Consider the following 20,088-nt stretch of genomic DNA (forward strand, 5'->3'; position numbering starts at 1 on the left):
CAAAACTAATACCAAAAAACCCACAATATATTAATTTTCCAATAGACGAAGTGTACCAATGTTCTGAAAGTGTATTTTTAAGCTTCTATTGCCAAACAGGTGGAGAAAGGAAAAACTTCCTGACTAGAAGGGATAAGAACTTTTAGAATTTTGTCCAGGAAAATCAATTATTCTCAAATACAACACATAATCACACAGACATGCACATGCTCACACACATGCATACACATACACACACACATGCACACACACCACAGCTCTATTACCAACATTAAAGTGGAAAATAAATTGGTCTAGAAAGATTGATCAGTTAATCTGTGACCTGTAATTGCAGAAATGAGTAAAGGGAATGTGTTAAAATTAAATAGCATTTGTATTTCTAATACCAATACCAGTTTACCTACAAGTGACACAGGTTCCCGTACAACATAGTAAACTTCACAGCAAGCCATTGTTACATTCATTAGAGCAGAACTTTCTGTTTTCTTTAAGTTACAACATAATTTGGGGCTGAGATTGATGAACACACAGGTAAGCCAACAGTAACAGTACAATTTAGTTTCACAGTGGTTTTCTTAACATAAAGTTCATTTTAAATGACTTTGCAAAAACATTTCACATTAAACTTGTGTCTAAGTGACTTCTTTTAGAGCCTTTTGTTCAGATATTTTTTCACCCTCTTATCTTGATATGCTTGGCATGTATATTGTCTGATTAGGATACAAAATGGGAAACTGGCTTGTTTTATCTGTTTTATTTGATGTGTGTATTGTTTCTTTTTTAATTCTCTGCTGTAGCAAGAAAGTGTCCTTCATAAGATTTCACTGCACATATAAAATTTAAGGGCAAGTCTAGGTCCAAGAGCCCAAGCAGCCTACCACCGACAGCCAAAATGTTTCTGGAAAGCCACTTTTGCAAAAGAAAAAGCTAGAGAAGGACTATGGTGGAAGAGGGTGCAGTACCATAGAATGAAGACACAAATACACCTTCCAGAAAACATATTTACAAACTAACAGAACATATAAACATCATTGCTTTTGGAACCAACTTTAAACACCAGGAGCAGCTAAGTTCAGATATTGCTTGGGGTCTACATATAATAGCTCATCTCTGAAAAACAAACAAAAGATCACTCAAATAAGTAAATTATTGATTGGTTTTCCTAATGATGAATTAAGGCTTACTTGCTTACCTTATTTGATTAGAGGGTATAATAGCGAAACATTTTTTTCTATGTGTTTTTCTTTATTAATTTTGCAAAATCTCAACAATTGCACATTTCAAAAGTTCAGGGTGATTTAGAATAAATATCCACGTGTGGTTTTACCAAATACTAGTTGTTTTTTTTTTAAGTTCCATAATAAGCCCTTTAAGGGGTGTAGATTTCTTCACTACGTTACAACGGTGTGTGGGCAACAGAAATGTCTCATTCCACCCTTAATGTTGATTTTGTTTTTAAATCCTAAAGTTATGTTTGGTTTCCTACACGAAAAGAAGTTATGGCAAGAAGTGTCATCAGCACAAAGGATGTGAGTCCATAAAGCCAGCTCTGGAGGCAGGAGGGTGGGAGGGTGGAAGGGGGTAGAAAGGGGGAGGATGTGCTGAGAGGGAGACTGGAGTGAAGCTGTTGGAGGCCGAAGTTCCCATCAGAGTGCAGAAGCAGTGACAGAATGACTACCTTCTCTGCCTGCCTGCATTCCCTTGAAAGCCAGCGATGCGGGAATGTCACAGTTGTGCGGGGACAGAGGGGTGCCGCTGGCATGTTGCCACCCATGTCCAGCAACATAACCGGAAGGAGCAGCACTGTAGGTCATGTAAGGTGACACTTGGGCTGGGGTAGGGTAAGGAGCCATGCTGGATGCTGACACAAAACTGCTCACAGCTGGGAGACCATTTGGTGCCTGAGAGGAAGAAGAGAGGTGGGAATTAGCCACACTGCAGTAGTCAACATCTCATAGCTGCTTAAAAAAGAAGCAGAGCGTAAACTGTGAACAAGCTATGGATATTCTGATTTTACTTTCTGATATTTATTTGGGTTTTTGTTTGTTTGCTTTTTAGATTTGCTATACTCTTACATTGACCTAAAACATTCCCATTCTTGATACTTAAATGTAATGTTGAAGAGCAAACTTTTTCTTTCCACAAGTTTGAAGGAACGTACAATTAGAAACCATACAATACTTTTAGGTGAGGACAGAATTCATGGTGATTAAATATTCGTAGGATTTGTTCAGCTCTGCACATGGCCCTTGCCAGCTTTCCCAGTCCTTGGGGTTCGTCTGACTCTTTTGTTAAAGCCTTGTGATGGTCGTGGTTGGTAAAGTTTTCATTTCCAATAAAGAAAGGCCCAGAGGATGTATCGTTGCATTAGCAACTCACAGTGATCAAAACTTTATTCAAGAAAACATGGGCCACATTTTACAATATCGTATTGTTTGTGCCTGTTGGACAAAGGACATGTCAAACGGCACTTATCTATTAAGAGGGTTTTCCTTTGTTTTTATTTCTGATTTTCCTTTCTTTTGAAATGAAGATCTGGGGTATTTTTTTTTTCCCTCCAGAACTTAGTTGACCAGAAAGGAAAGTGTCCAAATACAAAGTAATTGCTTATATAGGGTTTGTAAATTGGAAGATTTGCTTGCAAATTTTTGAGCTCATGATGTGAGTTTTTAGAAGCCAAATGGACAGAACTCTTGCAATGAATTTATATGCAAAATCTTTGTTTGCAAACAAAACACAGCAGCCCTGGCCAGCAAGCCTGCCTAGAAACTAGTGCTCTCTTGGCATCCGATAAATTATTGTTGGTATCGTTACCATTAACAACACCCAAAACACCCTGATTTCTAATCCTGCTCTGGCATGAGCACTAAGCAGTCACCCTTCTTCAAGTGGCTTAATTTTTCCCTTCTATATCTATACTAAAGATAAAAGAGTAAATCCTGCTTCCTGGTAGTGACACATCAATGTATTTCCTCGTAAAAATATAATGTAAATACTAGACTTGTATTACAAAACCTGACTTAATCCTTCAAGTTTAATAAATCAGACATACGTTAGATATGTTGTCCAATTCAACTATAATAAGAATTAGGGGGCTGGGAATTTGGCTAAGTGGTAGAGTGCTTGCCTAGCATGCATGAAGCTCTGGGTTCAGTTCCTCAGTACCACATACACAGAAAAAGCCAGAAGTGGTGCTGTGGCTTAAGTGGTAAAGTGCTAGCCTTGAGCAAAAAGAAGCTCAGGGACAGTGCTCACGCCCTGAGTTCAAGTCTCAGGACTGTAAAAAAAAAAAAAAAAAGAATTAGGACTCTGTATGTGTGTGTGTGTGTGTGTGTGTGTGCGCGCGCGCGCATGCCTGTGCACTGGAGATTGAACCCAGAGCTTTGTACATGCTAAGCATGGAATTGTTTTCTAATCTAACTGATTTGGTTCTTTTTTCCCTTCCACATGTATAGCAATGCAGTGGTGGCGTCTTAATATTAAGCAGATGCATGTACATGGAGTAGAATATATATAATGACTGTGATTAAGCATCTTTCATGGATTTTGGGGGGGGGAGTTAACTTTTGGTCTTTGGTCTATAAAAACACCCACCTCATAAGAAAGGTAAGTATCTCCTGTGTCCCAGGCACCAAGAAATATCCAACATGCTTTATAAAATTATGAAGGATAGTGAATTGTAGCTCATTATATGCTGTGGGGTCTATCACAACTTCAAAGATAAAGTATTACAAATAAATTGCAATGTTCACACTGAATTAACTTTTCTTTCTTGAGACAATGTATTTCTATAGAGCCCAAGCTGACCTTGAACTCACCACCTTCTTGCTTCCTCTAGTGCTGAGCTTGTAGGTGTGTCCTAGTGCACTCAGCTGAAATTAAAACATTTTTTTGCTGTAGTACAGCATCATTTATAAAAACACTATTGCATTCACTGTTGAATAAATGAAATCTTATCCTCTTTTTTTACACAAGAATATAGATGAAGGAATTTATCCATTTGCCCCAGGCCAATTGGCAATTTGATGGCCATGTTTCAAAGAACTTAGCAGCCCTGTCCGATGGGGTTCCTTCTATAGTATGTCATATTCCTTTCCTGAATAGGTAGAAGACAACCACAATTTAATCTAGAGCAAGTTTAAGACAACATATAGTAAAAAGAGTCTTCTCTATAATCCAATTCTCATTTGTTAGACCCTAGCTATCAAACTGCAGAGAAATCTATAGTCTTTCATAAGGTTTACAGTTCTAATCACTTTTACACAGAATTTTTCCATAACTCTCTGAGAAATTATTGGGATTATTCCAATAAAGTAATCACATCTGTATTTACCTTGTCCCCAGAGTTGTTATTTAATGCTAGTGATGCCAATGTGTACCCAGAAAAATAAAACAATAATGTTAAAGTCTGGGAATAGAGCACATGCTTGACATAACAAATGCCCTGAGATCAATCTCCAGCACACAAAAAAATGTAATGATAAAAACTTTGACTATGGAAGTGGCGCTGTGGCTCAAGCAGTAGAGCGCTCGCCTTGAGCTGAAGAACGCAGGGATAGCGCCCTGGCCCAGAGTTCAAGACCCACAACCGACAAAAAAAACAAACAAACTTTGACTCAACATTCTACAAATACCTAATGTTAAAAGATTTAATATTTGTGACAAAACAATTACCTAGCTGGACATCTAGAGGAGCTAATAGGAAGTATCTGTTGTTGAGTTCTAATATATTACAGCTACATTTTTTCTAGTTAATCTTTTTCATTCATATGTTGTCTATCATCCAAAATGGACATTGATCAAGGTATATTCATAAACCAACATGTTGGATTAAAAATCCCTTTGTACAACTGCTTTAAGATAATAAAATAATAAAATTCTTGCTTTGTCATCTTCCCTTTCTCTCCTTACACCTTTGCTCTTGCGTTTCCTCTTCCTTGCTGTTCCTCTTAGGGTGCTAGCTTTTCTATTGCTGTATCTATAATATGCTAGCATGAACCCATTTCTTTTGTTCAGAGACATTACCCCTGGATATAGCCCCCAGAAGCCATGCTGGATTGGACTCTTCATTTAGCTAATGCTCCTGAAACTCAAAAGACGGCAAACATTATATTTTAGATCTTACCTTCACATGCTTTACTCACTGCATAGCTATATTTCATTGATCAACTACAAATTAAGTACTAGCAATTTTTCCACATTTGCCAAAGTTGTTCTTATTTTTTTGGAGGGGTGAGTTAGCTATGGGGCTTGAACTCAGGGTCTAGGTGCTGTCCCTGAGCTCTTTTGCTTAAGGCTAGTGCTCTACCACTTTGAGCCACAATACCACTCTAGTTTTCTGATGGTTAATTGAAAATGAGTCTCACAGACTTTGCTGCCTTCGCTGCCTTTGAACCATGATTCTCAGATCTCCTAAGTAGCTAGGATTACAGGCATGAGCCACCAGCACCCAGCTTGCCCAATTTCTTAAAGTATCAAATCTGTTTTATATTATTATCAGTGTATTAGATTTGTACAAGTTCTATAAAATCCACATTATATATTTAGTGTTAATTTAGTGGTACAATCCTGCCTCCACTGAAGAAAGCATAGGAAGAAAAACTCAGAAAAAGGTGACTTGATCTTAACAACAACAAAAAAATTAAGGAGATGTTAAAAGGTTTGCTTTTAAAAAATAAAAACAAATCTTTAACCTTAGTAGGAAAAGCAGCTCTCAATTTACCCTCAGGTTAAGGAATGACCTAGATTTGTGTGGAAGAATTTTGTCTTAATTTTTCATTTTACTTTGGAAGTTCAGATTTAGATATTATGAAACAGGAATAAGCAAGCAGGAACAAATGTGCTTCAAAATGGACTTGCCTTCAGCCACCTCCAGTGGTGAAATAAACATCAATTTTCTCACTATTAATTTTGAAACTTGACATTAGTAAAAGAAATAAATCTCTACTGAGTAAAGTAATTGTTATTTATGAAGCAATCACTGAAAGAGTAAAATTTTCCACCGCAAAGGAAAACAACTACAGGTAGCATTGATGTTTGTTTATTCTTTCCAGTAAAAGAGTACATGACTTAAACTTCCCAAATCTGTTTAGCATTTTCAGTGAAGAGCATGTAATTAATCTGAAAAGCTAGTTAGGCAGAGTAGAGACTACTAAATGCACACCATAAATATAGTGGGAGCAAACATGTTAAATTGCTCTATTTAATTGGATTGTAAATATGATTTATAAATCACCCGACATATGGACTCCCCAGGGAAGAGTAAACAAATTTTTCAAATGAAACCCTAGCAATGGGCATGTAATGGAAATCTCATTTTTGAAAATGACTTTACCTAAATATTTCATAAATAAGACTTCAATCCATCAACTCCTTTTTTCATGTAGATCTTCCAGGAACGCCATATGTATTGTCCCCTCTAATGCACTGTACTTCTCCATGTACTGAACTATCTCCTAGCTCACTTTCAGAATGAGATTTCCTAATACAAAGCAAAACAGATCAAATTGTATATCTCAGAGAAAGTAAGTTGTTTTCTTTAAATATTTTAATTTAAATATTTTAATTTAAATATTTTGGTAAATTGAAGTTAAGTGAGATTACTTAGATATAAGATGTAATGTATTGCCAGTTAAAGGTGTTTTAAGAAGAATGAAGTACAAAATTTCCTTTCATTTGTTCTAGAAATGTTAAAAGAAAAAAGTAGTCCATTTGCCAGTTTAAATTACATATATATATATATATACATATATATATACATATATATATGTGTATATATATATATATATACCTTGCCAGGCATCATTGGCTCACATCTGTAATCCTAGCTACTCAGAAAGCTGAGACCTGAGAATCATGGCCAGCCCAGGCAGGAATGTCTAGGAAACTCTGATGTTCAATTAACTACCCCTCACCCCCCCAAAAAACAAGCTGTAGCTCAGAATCGAGAGTGCTAGCATTGATCAAAAGGCTCAGGGACAGTGCCAGGCCCTGAATTTAAGCCCCACATACAGCACCAAAAAAGAAGGAGGGGGTGGGGGGAGGAGGAGGAAGAGGAAGAAGAGGAAACTTGAGTATTTTGAAATGCTGTAGTGGTGTATTATCAGAGAACTAGATTAGAAACTGTTTTCATTGTTTTGGTTTTTGGGGTCCGGTCGTGCAGCCTGAACTCTGGGCCTGGGCGCTGTCCCTCAGCTCTTCAGCTCAAGGCTAGTGCTCTACCACTTGAGCCATAGCGCCACTTCCGGCTTTTTTCTTTTTGCTTATGTGGTGCTGAGGAATCGAACCCAGGGCCTCAGGCATACAAGGCAAGCACTCTACCACTGAGCCACCTTCCCAGTCCCTAGAAACTGTTTTGAGGAGAGGGACTTGTCTTAATCATCATGAGTCTTCACAAAATGGGACACACAGGCATTCCATGAGCACAAGTAGGTTTGTAAAGCAAAAGATGGCATACTCTTGCTTTAAGAACAAAACAAAAAGGCCAGACACCCTTTATCACAGAACAAGCATTATACTTACGCAAGCAAAATGAAGAAAGCTGTTAGAAAATGTAAATAAAGTTCTAACCTCAGCCATTTCACTCTTTGATTTAAGATTGTTCCATTTATTCCTTTCCCTCCAAGAAAATGGAAATATATTAGTTTTCAAACATTTGTGATCACGAAGAAGAGAAAAACTGGTCTGACCACTGTCTGGCAATTAGAGGTTATAGGCTATTTTTCCAATTCTAGGAATTGTCTACTGAACTTTTTCTGTCTTGAAAATGCAAACAACAGTGTCAGCTTCTCTGCACATCGTCTGTCATCTACTCATCAAATCTACCAGGTCTTTCTCTTTTAATAAATGAGTTTACCTTGGCTTTATGATAAAGCAGATCTCCCCACAGGGATGTACTTCACCTAGAACTTAATCTTGGTATCATAAAAAACAAATTTCAAATCTGAAAATAAACAAGGTGTTTTTTTTCTTTTTTGCACACTTTCTGAATCACTTTCCTGACTGAAATCACTTTTTCTTCATTCAATAATAACCTAGTAAAACAAAGCTGATGCAATGAATTAATACTTATAAAAATGGTCTCAACACTTATCCCAAATGATCTTAATGATATTTCATTATCATACTGTAGAACTACATGTGTCCATCTGGTGTCCCCAGTAAATTGTATTTCTAGAATGTTACTGTGTGAATGAAGCCTTAAGTTTTTATTTTTCAAGTTTTATTTGAATTTCATTGACACATAACAATTGTACATGTTTATGGGGTACAGTGTGATGTTTCTGTACATGCATATCTTCTGTAAAGATCAAATCATTTAGCCCATCAAATGCTTCAAACATTAATTCATTTACTTGTAGTGAGAACATTCAGAATCTTCTAGTTATTTTGAACTTGGAATTTTTAAGTTAACTTTTCTTGCTATTTTATCTGACAGATTTTACTGCTATATAATTATCCATTGTGTTTCAAAAACTGCTAGCTTGCGGTTAATCAGATAAAAGAAAACTTTCTATGACAGATAAAATTATAAATTTCAAAGACTTAGAATTTGCCCAAAATTTCATTCTCTATAAAATTGTAAATTAGTCAACAAAAGTTAACTCTGTTAACATTCAATGCAACTTCATTTCTGCCTTCATGTTAACAGCAAGTTTACAAAAACAGGTAGGTTTTTAAATGATACATGAGAAAATTATACTCAGGCTTCTGACAAAGAATCTTGGCTTTAAACAATGTACAAGTAAATGCTTCAGGAGAATTTCTGTATCTTTCAACTATTTTTACAACTTGTTTGATTCCAAACTTTTCAAGAACTTATAAGTCACTCTCTTTTTCTGACATATTCATTTGTACCTAATGTTACATTAAAATTGCTAAGTATATGCAAACTCAAATATCAATACTGAAAACTCATAAATCTATTGTTCTGATTAGAGTACCAGATATGCGAAATTTTGTGAGAAAGTAGGTCTATTTGTAGAAACATTTTCAAAGTTTTATATATTTATGTATGAACTAAAAAAGTATTAATTCACTAAATTCCATGTAAAAGGGCAAATATATTTGAATCTCCATGTTTCTCTATTTAGTGTTATTTTTCCATTTGATTGTATTCAACAGAGTTTTTATGCTTTAAAGAGCCATTAGGAGCCATATATCATTATTGCCTTCAGAATTATATGAGGTTAAAGATTTCTTGCCCAATATTAAATATGGGTTGAAATGTGCTACAATAAATAAATAATTTCTCACTCTGACTTAGACAGCAAAACCTTCTGAATAACATTACATATATCAATTAGAGTGTAATATTAATGTAAGACAAATATGAATATGAAGTTATTTTACAAAAACAAAAGTATAAGACTATAGCTGAAATAGCTCTAGTTGCTAAGAATCAGGCATCTTTTGTTGAGGCCAAAAATAGAAACTCTAAATTAAGATAATAGTATCAGTAAGTCAAGTCTTTTGATAATTTTATAAGTGTCTTCCTAGAAAATATGCTCTAAGCTCTAGCCCTCATTTTGCTTATGAAAATGAAACTGCTATGACTATATCAACCTATTTAATATCAACAGTAAGTGCCCTGCAAGTATGAAATGGATTGGTTTTTATTTCAGTTTTTCTTTCTCAAAGACTGTCAAGCTTTAATGAGGGGTAAATGCTACCTGAGTTTATATTTTGGTTGGTGTATGCTGATGCTATTTCAAAAAATAACATCTAAAGTTAGAACAGCCTCGAATACTAACTAGCAAGAGAACGCACAAATATGCTACATACTTTATCTTTGCATTATGAGCAACTATTAATATATAATCTTAGCCTCAATCACTAAAGTTTTTTTTAAGTGCTCAACAACTGACACAACCTGTTTCATTAGCATATCTTCAGATTAAGCAGTATATTGTTCTTAGAAAGTTGCCAGGCTTTGCAATTTTATGACATTCGCATTATCTACCTATTGCAATACAGAATAGCATACTGCAAGTAAGAACTTTTGAAATATTAGTTTGATATGAGTATCTTTCATTCAGGGGAAAAAAACTTGTTCTAATTATTTACAGCAATGTTGATTTGGCCATTCATTTTTCTTAATTTCTGATTTTTACTAGAATGATACTTCAATGACTTATACAATGTATAAATCCAATGGATTTTATAATGTTCAGAACCCATAGAGTAGATTATTTCAAACTGATTTAACTTTTGAATTGAAACAAATTGTCAGTTTGGTTTGAAAAATATATTATAAACTAACTATTTCTAAAGAGCTTCACTGCCACGTTGAGAAGGTAAAAATTAAAATAACGAGGTTTTTTTCCTTTTGTTGTTGTTGACAAGCTGGGTCTCTCAATTACACAGGGGAATTCTTATTCCAAGGGATAAGGAGCTATAATAAAAAGCACCTAGTAAATGCTTGCTCCTCCACCCAGGGCTTTATAGAGAGCATTGTTCATCACAAAATGGCTTTTTGCTATTTTTTTTGAAACTATGAGCTATCTAAACAAAGCATATTCTTATAAATACAGCTTGTTTTTAAAAGTCAATGTCTAACTCCCATTCATCACCTGAGGTAATATTTAATGAACACTTACTTTGTGCCATCTGGTTGCATTGTCTCGCTGAATCCTTGGAAGACCCCTTGAGGTTGGGTCTATCACATGCTTATTTTGAGGATGAAGAAATGGACTTTCAAAATGAAATAGCTTGCTAGAGAAGTAGGGATGCAAAAAGCTGGGTGTTCCTGGCCATTTTACATAGCTGCCTCACTCTGTGAGCAGTGAATTAGAGGCAAGCCCCTTTGTGAAAGAAAATGACAAACTTGACAGACTATCTCATTAGCATTCTTGACAGTAGAAATAGATTTGGTGTTTTCATTTGTGGTGCAATGGCTACTTATACCCATTGTAACTCTGCTTCAACAAAATCTAAGAGGGGAAAGGGAAGTGAAAAATAGGATTTATTAGGGAAAATAACGACTAGGATTTTTTCCCCCAATGAATAATAAATTCGACTTAATTTTACCAAGCTGATTTGGACATATTAAAGAAACGTTGCAAGTTTAAGACATCATAAAAATGAAAGTGTACTGAGGCTTTGGGATTGGAGTTTGAAGACTGAGAACATTACCAACCTACCCAAGTCTATTCGGGGAATCTACGCTGCTGCCTTCAAGTCCGGTTTTTGAGAGTTCTGAACTCATGACTCTAGCCATACTGATGGGTTTCGACTCCGACTCGGGGTTTGGTGGTGGTGGTTGCTTAGCCTTTCACACGAGTGTTTGAACTTTTCTTTTGGAAAGCAGGAGGGGAGGGACGGAGGGGAGAGAAAAATTAAACGGCCACAGCCAGTCCGTATAATTTGAGGTTTTCTCACTAACCTCCCTTGGGAGACAGCGATGTGACCTTTAATGGGGGGGGGGGGGAGAATAGTAGCTTTCTTACGTTTATATCTGGTTGTTTGTTTCCTTCCCAACACACAAGCCTAGCTAGTCGCTGGGAGCCAGCGTGGGGACACCGGCCGAGGTGCCGTGGTCCTGGGGTCCCACCCGGCTGCGGGACTCCGGGCTTGCGGGGCCGCTGGCTCAGCAGGTCCCGGAGATTCCCCGGGCCTCGAGGCCGCCTAGGGAAGTTTCTTCTGGGGTGAATTCCAACCCCGTAGGGTGCGGGGAAAGGGATCATCCTCACAGATCCGTGGGCCATGCCCAGGACTGAGCCTGGGGATCACGGTCCTCCAGGCCTCGCGCGCGCCCCCGTCGAGCGCTCGGGGTGGAGGGGGCCCCGGGTGGAGTCCAGGCCTCCTCTGTTCCCGTGGAGGCAGAAGCCTCGGTCCTGACTCGCAGCCACTGAGGATCAAGCTCAGGGTCTCCAGCCTGAGCTTGTCTCTCCACCCAGGCTCCAAAAGGACGGTGTGTGTCCCATACCCTCCACCCGTGCCGCCGCCTGGGCCACCTGGCCAGGCCTGGCCGCCTCACCTGGCCGTACTTGGCTTCCTGCTCCAAGGCTCCCTTCTCCAGCCCGTTCACTGCGTGCGGGGCGCTGGCGGGGAAGTTGTTGCGGCCCAGGGTGCTCCACTCCTCCACCTTGGGACTGTGGTAGGGGGAGCTGTCGCTCACTCCTGCCAAGGGAGAGAAAACTTCAGGCTGAGGGCCTGACCCGTGAATCCTTGTCCGGCGACAGGACCCGAACCCATGACAGGAGAGCTCCAAGGCTCCTTGCTCTGGGCCCTGCAGGGGCGCGGGGCCCAGCACGGCCCCCCTCTCTTTCCAGGGCCTAGTGGGGTTTCCCTCGCCTAAGAGTAGGCCTCGGAGCGAAGCGGTTTCAGCCAGGCCGGCTGAAAGACAGGATTTTTATGTTTTCTTTTTCAATCAGCCTTGCCCCCATCCCCCAAACTCCCTTTCTGGAACCCCAGGGGAAAGTAAAAGAAACCTGAGAACTTTTCTGAATCAAAGAAAGAACCTGGTGAAGTTGTGTGCCCACCTTCCAATCCTCCGATTCTAATCCAGAACCGGCTCAACAGAGTGACAGGGTTCTAGGACCAGGGCAGGAAAAAGCCTTCTGACTCTAGAATGGGTCCCCAGACACCAGACACATCCAGAGAAAACCCTGCCCGCACTGTGGGATCTGTACTTACATCAATAGATAAGGCAGAAGAACCTGCCAAGTCCTTTGCAAACAAATAACTAAGGGATGTGTGTGATAAACTTGCAAAATACATGTGCATAGATCTCTGATTTGTTTGCACACAAGACTTCCCCGCACAGTAAATCTAGAAAGTTCTGTGAACATTATTTTTTAGTCCTCTGATTGTTATTGTAAATGTCAATGAATGAATTTGAAGTGGCACCGTTACTGAGACAGTTTTTTGTAAAAAAGAGAAAAATAAAAGGTGAAGGCAATAAACATAGAATTCGGTGTTAAGAAAGGGAGTATAACCATCTGTTACCTTCTCTGTTCTTGGAGAAGCAAAGAAAATTACAGTGTAAAATGATGGCCCACAATACCTATGCTTGTACATATTGAAATTGGCCGTGTATAATTTTAAAGAGCAGATGCTAGAAGACAAGTTATGCATTTTTGTTTCTGGATTCTAGTGGTGAAAGTTTGACAACACCACTTTATCTTTATTTTAAACACTTTCATCTGATACTGTGCTTCAAGAGGGTGATTGTTTTGCAGAAAGTATCTTTTTATATTTACAGATTTTCCAGAAACCAGATTGTTTAGGGTTAACATCCACTATCAACAAATATCTACAATAAAGAGTTGCTCTTTTCCACAACCCAACACTGCCCCAACTGACATTTGTTCTGACTTCAGGATCCCTGGGGAAGAAAAGGTTTTTCAACTCTGTCAACCTTATTTTCACGACGCCTCCTGCTCCAAAGAAATAGATTGTGCTCCGATTTTTTTGCACCAGGAAACCACGTTTGGGTCTGACTCTCTTTGCCTTCCCAGACAAAAGACAGTCGGTGGGCACAAGCCTGAAGTTATCTTAAGAAATTGAGATCCCCCTGTGAGCCCCCATTTCTGCTGATCTCACACTTTCCCATGAACAGGGGCTTCCTTTAAATGTCAACGAGGTCAGTTTATCCTATAAATCAAGGGCAAACTCTCTCCAACTAAAGTCCGACTAGCTCCAAATAAGACAAAACTGGGCTCTTGTAAACTCGGTGAGAAAACCAGAAGATGAGAAATCAAGACCCTGCTCCAATTGCTTAAAAAAAGTCATTGTGCCAATGTTGTGGCAACTGCATAAGGCAGGAAATAATTAAAGAAACTATTTCTCCCTTTCCTATTTAATTTTTCCTCTGCACTTTTTAAACTTTACACTTGGAATTTAAGGAGGTAGATTCTCTTATTTCTGTATGACTTAAGTTCGGTGTCTATAGCGTTTTGACGTTCTTTTCTCCTTATCGACAAAGAAGCTACCATCTTTTTAGTTTCGTCTTTAACAACGCAGTAAAAAGAAAACCAACGTGTATCTCTTGTGGAAGCGGGAAAGATGCTCAGAACCCCACGGGACCCCCACAAGGTTGGAGAGGGGGTGACACGAAAGCAAGGGAGAGGGTACTAGATACATGACCCCTCCCTTTCGGAAACAAAACAGCAGAAAAGGATAACAAACATATGTCTTATTCACTGCAGTGGCAATGATGTCCTGTTGTGTGTGTGTGTGTGTGTGTGTGTGTGTGTGCGCGCGCGCGCGCGCGAGAGAGAGAGAGAGAGAGAGAGAGAGAGAGAGAGAGAGAGAGAGAGAAATGAATAAGCTACACACAAGTTACTAGTAGTAACCGGGACCTCCGTTTCCGAGGAAAATGAAGTGAAGCATAAGAATGAAACCAATTAGGTGACATTTGAACTTCCTGCCTGAGCAAATTTGCCCTGATTGCCAGAATCCGAGTCGAATACTACAATTTCCACAGCGTGCGCGGGGGGCTCATCTGATCCCTAAACCAGTTCCCCACCGTGGCTTCTGCAACCCACAGCCAGCCCCGAGCCGGCTCGGGTCTCCGGGGCTGCGCCCCGCGTCTGCGGGGCCGCGCTCCGCCCGGGAGCGAGCCGGGCTGCGGCCGGCGGCGCTGGGCGAGGGGCGGGGGAGGGTGGAAAATGCGAACCATGTGTTGGGGATGGGGGATGTTACGGGTCTGGTAGTCTGAGATGAGGCAGGAGACTGTGGGTGGCGAGGAAACGAGGGGCATGAGTTTCAACTTAATGAGATCAGGACACCCCCCCTGGGACGACTCCTCACGTTTCCCAACGTAAAAGCTTCAGGTGGTGGGCTAACACCAGTTAGGGGCCCAAGATACGGGGGTCTCGGCCCGGGGATGGGGGGGTGGGGGCGGGGCGTGGGCAGCCGGCGGGGCGCATCCCGAGTCCTTACCTTGGTCGGTGATGGAGCGGATGCCCAGGATGTCGGTGACCGAGTGCGAGGAGGGCCAGGTGCGAGGCATGGCCACGGAGCCCGGGATGGCGGGCACCCCCGGCGGCGTGGGCACTTTGGCGGCCGCCGCGGTGATGGGGCTGGGGTACGAGTAGATGTGGTTGTAGGGCAGCGCGGGCTGCGGCGCCGGCTGGTGCTGCTTGTAGGAGTCGTAATGGCTCTGCTGGGCCAAGTTGCCGATCTTGTTGCGCAGGATGCGGCTAATGGAGCTCACCGAGGGCACGTTGTATTTGTCGCACACGCCGTCGGCCAGCAGGCGGTCCCGGATCTCCCAGGCGAAGATGCCGGGGTCCCTCTGCTTGTAGGTCCGGATGTGTTTGACCACGGTGGGGGTGGTGACCCGGGGCTTACTGCCCCCGATGGCTCCGGGCAAGATCGAACCCGTTTCGTTGTAGCGCGCCAGGATCTTGCTGACGCAGCCGTGCGAGACGCGGAGCTGGCGGCTGATGTCACACGGTCGGATGCCCAGCTGGGCTAGCTCCACGATGCGAAGCCGGATGGCGTTGGGCAGCGGCCTTCCGTTCACGAACACTCCTCCCAGTTGGTTCACCTCCCCGAAGGCTGGCTCTGCAAAAGGGACACACGGCGCGCGGAGACGCGCACCCGCTGCTAGGGACAGCCGCCGGCCCCCGGGCACGACGCTGCGGGGGCGCCCGGCGTGCCCGCCCCGCACGCACCACCCGGGCTGTCTGCAGCACGAAGCGGCTCCGAACATCGCCGAGCGACCCCCGGACCAGCTGCGGCCCGACCTCCTCCCTCAGTTCTGCTTGGCACCTCCGAAGGTTCGAGAGTCTCCGAAGCAGACGGGGGAGTCGGTCTGGACGCCAGAACGCGCCGCCCCTCGCCGGCTTGGCTCTAAGGTCCTGGGGCCGCCGCTCCCCGGCACCGACCTCATCCCCAGCGCCGCTCCTGGAGACAGACCGGCGCCGTTAGACGGAGTCTAGGGGAGGCTGAGGGGGGGGGGTTGTTGGGGAGTTGGTGCCCCAGGTTTTGTGGGCCTGAAGGAGCGCGTGGGAAACGAGACGGGGGCGACTGCCACCGGGACAGCGGGAATCCCCGGTGCCACCGCTCCCTACCCTTAAAACCCAGGAAAATGGCACCGAGCAGCAGCCACGGTGCACCGCTGCGCGCCGCTGACCCTTGGCGTGTTCGAACAACTTGTAGAACACCAGCAAAGTCAATAGCGCGGTGTGTGCGCCCGCGCGCGCGCGCCCTCCCTCCTGCCCTCCCTCCCGCCCGCTCCCTCCCGCCCCGCTCGGTCTGACAGCGTCCCCCGCCGCCACTCACCCATTGCTCCGAGCCGGTCACCCACCGGGCCCCAGTGCCGCACCCCCTGGAAGAAAGTTTTCTCACGATCTCCCTGGCCCGGCCTGTCGCGGCTCTGGGCGGCGGGTGCCTCAGCTTCTCCCCAGGAGGAGGCGGCAAGAGCGTAAAAGGAAGGAGTAAAAGGAAGTCTGTGCCCCGATGAAAGAGGTTTGAGTTCTGCATTTCAATCTAAGCAGCAACGTGGGCTGGGCTGCGCTGGGCCGGGCGGCTCCGTCTATCACTCACTAGGGACACGCCCCTAAAGAGGCGGGCCCGAGAGCAAGCTGCGTGCTGATTGCTTCGGATGGGTGAGTGACAGCGCAGTCCGGGAAACTCCTTCCGCTGTCTTCTGCGGGCTTGGCTCCTCACCTGGATGACTAAATGCAAGGAACAGAGGTGTTTGACATCTTCTCAGGGGCGGCACAAACAGACAGCAAAACCCAGGCTTGGTAAAAAAAAAAAAATGCTGAATAAGCGAAAGAAAGTGCTCGATCTGAATGAGTGACTCGAAGGGGGGTAGGGACGAACTCAGAATTGAAGTTGAGACTCGGGGCGGGAGGTGGGTGTGCCACCATTTTACGGGGCTGGAAAGAGATGAATGAAGGAGTCGTCGAAATTGCACTACCTGTCTGGTCGGCCTTGGGTGGGGGGGTGGTAGGAAGGGGGCTCTCTTACCCATTGAGTCTGTCTGGTTCCAGTCTGTCTGGGTGGCGGGAAGGCAGGTGTAACGAGGTAAGACCTGGAGATAGCGAGAGGTCCAGCTGGAGATATTAAGGCCCAGGAGGATATTAGGACCTTCGCACGTCGAAATCCCAATGGCTAGTAGGGGAGCCCCGGGCCGACACCCCCAGCCACACAGGCTCCAGGCAGCACTGCACTGTGTGCGGGAGAATTTAGCCACGCGCCTCCGCGACCCAAGTGTGCGTGCGCAACCCCGGGACCACTTATGGCTGGTATTGGGTGAGGGATCTAAGAGAGATCAGTCCCCGCGCCCGTCGGATTCAGCCAAGCTCTGGGCCCTGGGTCCTCAATGACAAACTTGTCCAGGCTTCTTGCCATCCGTGAGCTAGTGCAAGAGGAGTCTGTGGCTTAGGAGACTGTCCTAAGAAAGTGGTCGCGAATATCACTCCTGCGAGTTCAGAGGCTCCGCGGGTTCTGACATCGCACTTCCAGTCACCCCAAGTCTAAGTTAAACTTGGGACAGTAAGCTTTTTAAGCGGCGGGATGTATTTGTATTTGAGGAAAGGGTTGTAAAGAATGTGAGCGAAATAATAAACGAGATGAGGAATATGTTTAATGAGTTGGGAGAAGTTGTACTAGTTGGGGAATACGGTAATGATCACAGGACAGGAGCTGTTTTGGGACTGACGGTTCTATCCTGTGGCTCACGTCCATGCACAAGGACCTCGATCGCTGGCCAGAAAGTGCCACGGACACAGGGAAAACTGGTGGTCAGCCGTGCTCCTTTGAAATGAATATTGATCATTGATCTCCAGACACACATCTACCGGGGACAAGCTCTCTGAATTCTGATGTACTTCTCACTTGGAGGATTTGAAAGATAAAGACGAATTTAAGCACCTGTGGTTCGTTATCATCGGTGAAAAGTTTCACCAACTAGAGCTACTTGAATTTCGCCCTTTTTAAAATTTGGAGGTGTTTTTTTGTTTCAAATATTTAGAATCTTCTCAATGTTTTACTTGAGGACAGTTTTGCCCTGCTCTGATCTTCTGCTTCTTTTGGAACCGCCAGAGCTTTACAACAAAGAGGTTACAACCAAAGCAGCACGCCCTTCTACGGGCTACAGGTAGCTGAGACTGCCGCATCTGAGCCGAGCTTAGGACTCGCACTAGAGAATGAACAGCTCCACAAATTCATTAGGATCCTTTCCCCAACCCACCCTTATTCTCAGAATGAGGCAACTTGACCTGGCTTCCGGACCCCCGGTGAGCTTTTAGACTCCTGTGAGCTGCTCTGCAGGCAGGGGCTCCCTCAGCCCAAGGCCAGACCTAGTGTCCTGCAGAGAGTCTAATAGCGCGGACCCAAAGTGATCCTGAGATGCTATAGTCCTGGGCTCAAGCCGCCAGGACTTGGCAGCTTACATTCTCTCTCTGGTCCCTGCTACGTTTCTACTGAGCTTTGGCTCAGGGCCGCTGCCATCTCTCTGTTTCCACCTGCTGGATTTGGCTGTTGGTCGCGATGGGCCTTAGCGGCAGCGGACCCTGGGCGCGCTCAGACTGCGTTTCATTGGGCATAGGTCCCAGTGTTGCGACATCCCCCAGACCCGCTCGCCTCTGCCACGGCCAGGACTGAGAGCTTTTGGAGAAGTGCATTCTTAAGAGCTCTGGAAGAATCGGTCTTAAGCCCCCGTGCATCTGCAACCAGCCCTTACTCAGGAGAGAGGGGAGCCAAAGGCTGCTGGAGCAGAAGAGCTTCCGCCTCGGGATTTCGTGGAAAGGAGGGACGCTGAATCCTCCCCTGGTCTCGGTCTGCGGTAGCCTAGAGTTAACCAGAGCCCCGCTGCATCGGAGGAGACCCTCATGGGGAGTGCGAAAAGAAGAGGTAGGAGAAGGTGGTGGAGGTAAAGGAGGAAAGGGAGGGAGAAGGCAGGGGGAGGAAGAGGAGGGGAGAAGGGGAGGGGGAGGGGGAGAGAGGGGTGTGGGCATGGGAATGATGGGCTTCCAGAAAGAGCAAGGGTCACTTGGGGTCACTCCCCCCTGGTTACTAGCCGCTCTGGACCCAGAGATCACAAGGAGATCGGAGAAGAATTTCCACTAAAAGAAATTTAAGACCCAAACCAAAACATTACCAGTAAGGCCTGCAACGGGCCGGGGCCAGGGCAAGCCTAAAAGCCATTCCCTGGGCTCTGCGGAAGTGCTCCTCTGAAGGGCGACCCCTTCTCTGGGTAAATATTTACTCGGTGGGAGACTGGAAGCTGACAAGCCAGAGGGTGTGAAGGGGGAGGTTTCCCCGAGTGGAGGGGGCGTGGGTCCGCGCTTTGGCGCTGCTCGGCTCCGGGTGCGCGTTCGCCCACCGAGAGCCAGAGCCGGACTCCCGGGGCCGCTGGGCAGTGGCGTGTGGCTGGAGGGAGCTTCAGCCCGCCGTTGTCCCCGGCGGGACTCCACCCTTCCCGGCAGGCCCAGGCCAGAAGCTGGGGAGTCTCCACGAGCCTGCCAGCGGTCCGGGTGTCAAAGGCCATCAGCGGTGGCGAACGCTCGCTCCCTCCACTAGCGAGGGCTCAGACTTTCGGGGAAGGGGTCGGCGCTCTCTGAGGTCCCCCTTGGAGGAGGGCCTGCAAATGGCCAACTGAGGACTGCCCGGGCTGGGGCGCAGGACTTCAGGCTGTGCGGGCCTCGGAGGGAACTCCCATGATCTCCAACCCTGTCCTGGGGCCAGGTTCTGGGATGGATGAGGATGAGGTCGCGCGCGTTTGTGTGGAGAGAGGAGGCCGGACAGGACTCCCCGGGTAGTGGACAACGGGAGCTGAGTTGTCCATGTGGTTCCCCATTGCCGGGAACACATAGGAACTCGGATCTCCAGAAAGGCCTGGGAGACCGTGCCGGCCTCTAGACTACTGGGGGAGTTTGCAGCTGCGGTGGGCAACCAGAATCCAAGCTCCAGGGGACAAAATACAGCGAGTTGCCCGCTCTGTCCAAGCAGCTGCCCCTTTCGAGTGGCTGATTGCACGCAGCAGAGAGAAGAGAACCAGACATCTCCAGACCAGGGCTCACGGCCGAGGCCAAGCCCCCCCAGATCAGTCCTCCCCTCTGCGCCTCCCAGCGAGTGCCGGGTCAAGTGGCAGCTAGAAGCACCCCTCCCCCCCTGCTTGAGTTCAAG

General features: G+C 44.8%; 1 protein-coding gene across 2 annotated transcripts; it reads right to left on the minus strand.

The window, feature by feature from the left end:
- Positions 1–305: 305 nt before the first annotated feature.
- On the minus strand, positions 306–16,628 carry Pax9 (paired box 9). 2 transcript variants are annotated; one of them, XM_013012272.1, is made up of 4 exons: positions 16,234–16,628; positions 14,887–15,513; positions 11,978–12,117; positions 306–1,901 (listed from the first exon to the last, which is right to left on the minus strand). In XM_013012272.1, exons 1-4 carry the CDS (start codon positions 16,235–16,237, stop codon positions 1,647–1,649), a joined length of 1,026 nt encoding a protein of 341 aa, XP_012867726.1. In that variant the 5' UTR covers positions 16,238–16,628; the 3' UTR covers positions 306–1,646. The 2 variants fall into 2 exon arrangements, with proteins under 2 accessions (XP_012867726.1, XP_012867725.1); XM_013012271.1 differs by having other exon boundaries at positions 1,234–1,901; positions 11,978–12,120; positions 16,234–16,393.
- Between the last annotated feature and the right edge of the window lie 3,460 nt (positions 16,629–20,088).

The sequence above is a fragment of the Dipodomys ordii genome, unplaced genomic scaffold, assembly GCF_000151885.1.
Source record: "Dipodomys ordii isolate 6190 unplaced genomic scaffold, Dord_2.0 Scaffold16, whole genome shotgun sequence".
In the NCBI taxonomy this organism is placed as follows: domain Eukaryota; kingdom Metazoa; phylum Chordata; class Mammalia; order Rodentia; family Heteromyidae; genus Dipodomys; species Dipodomys ordii.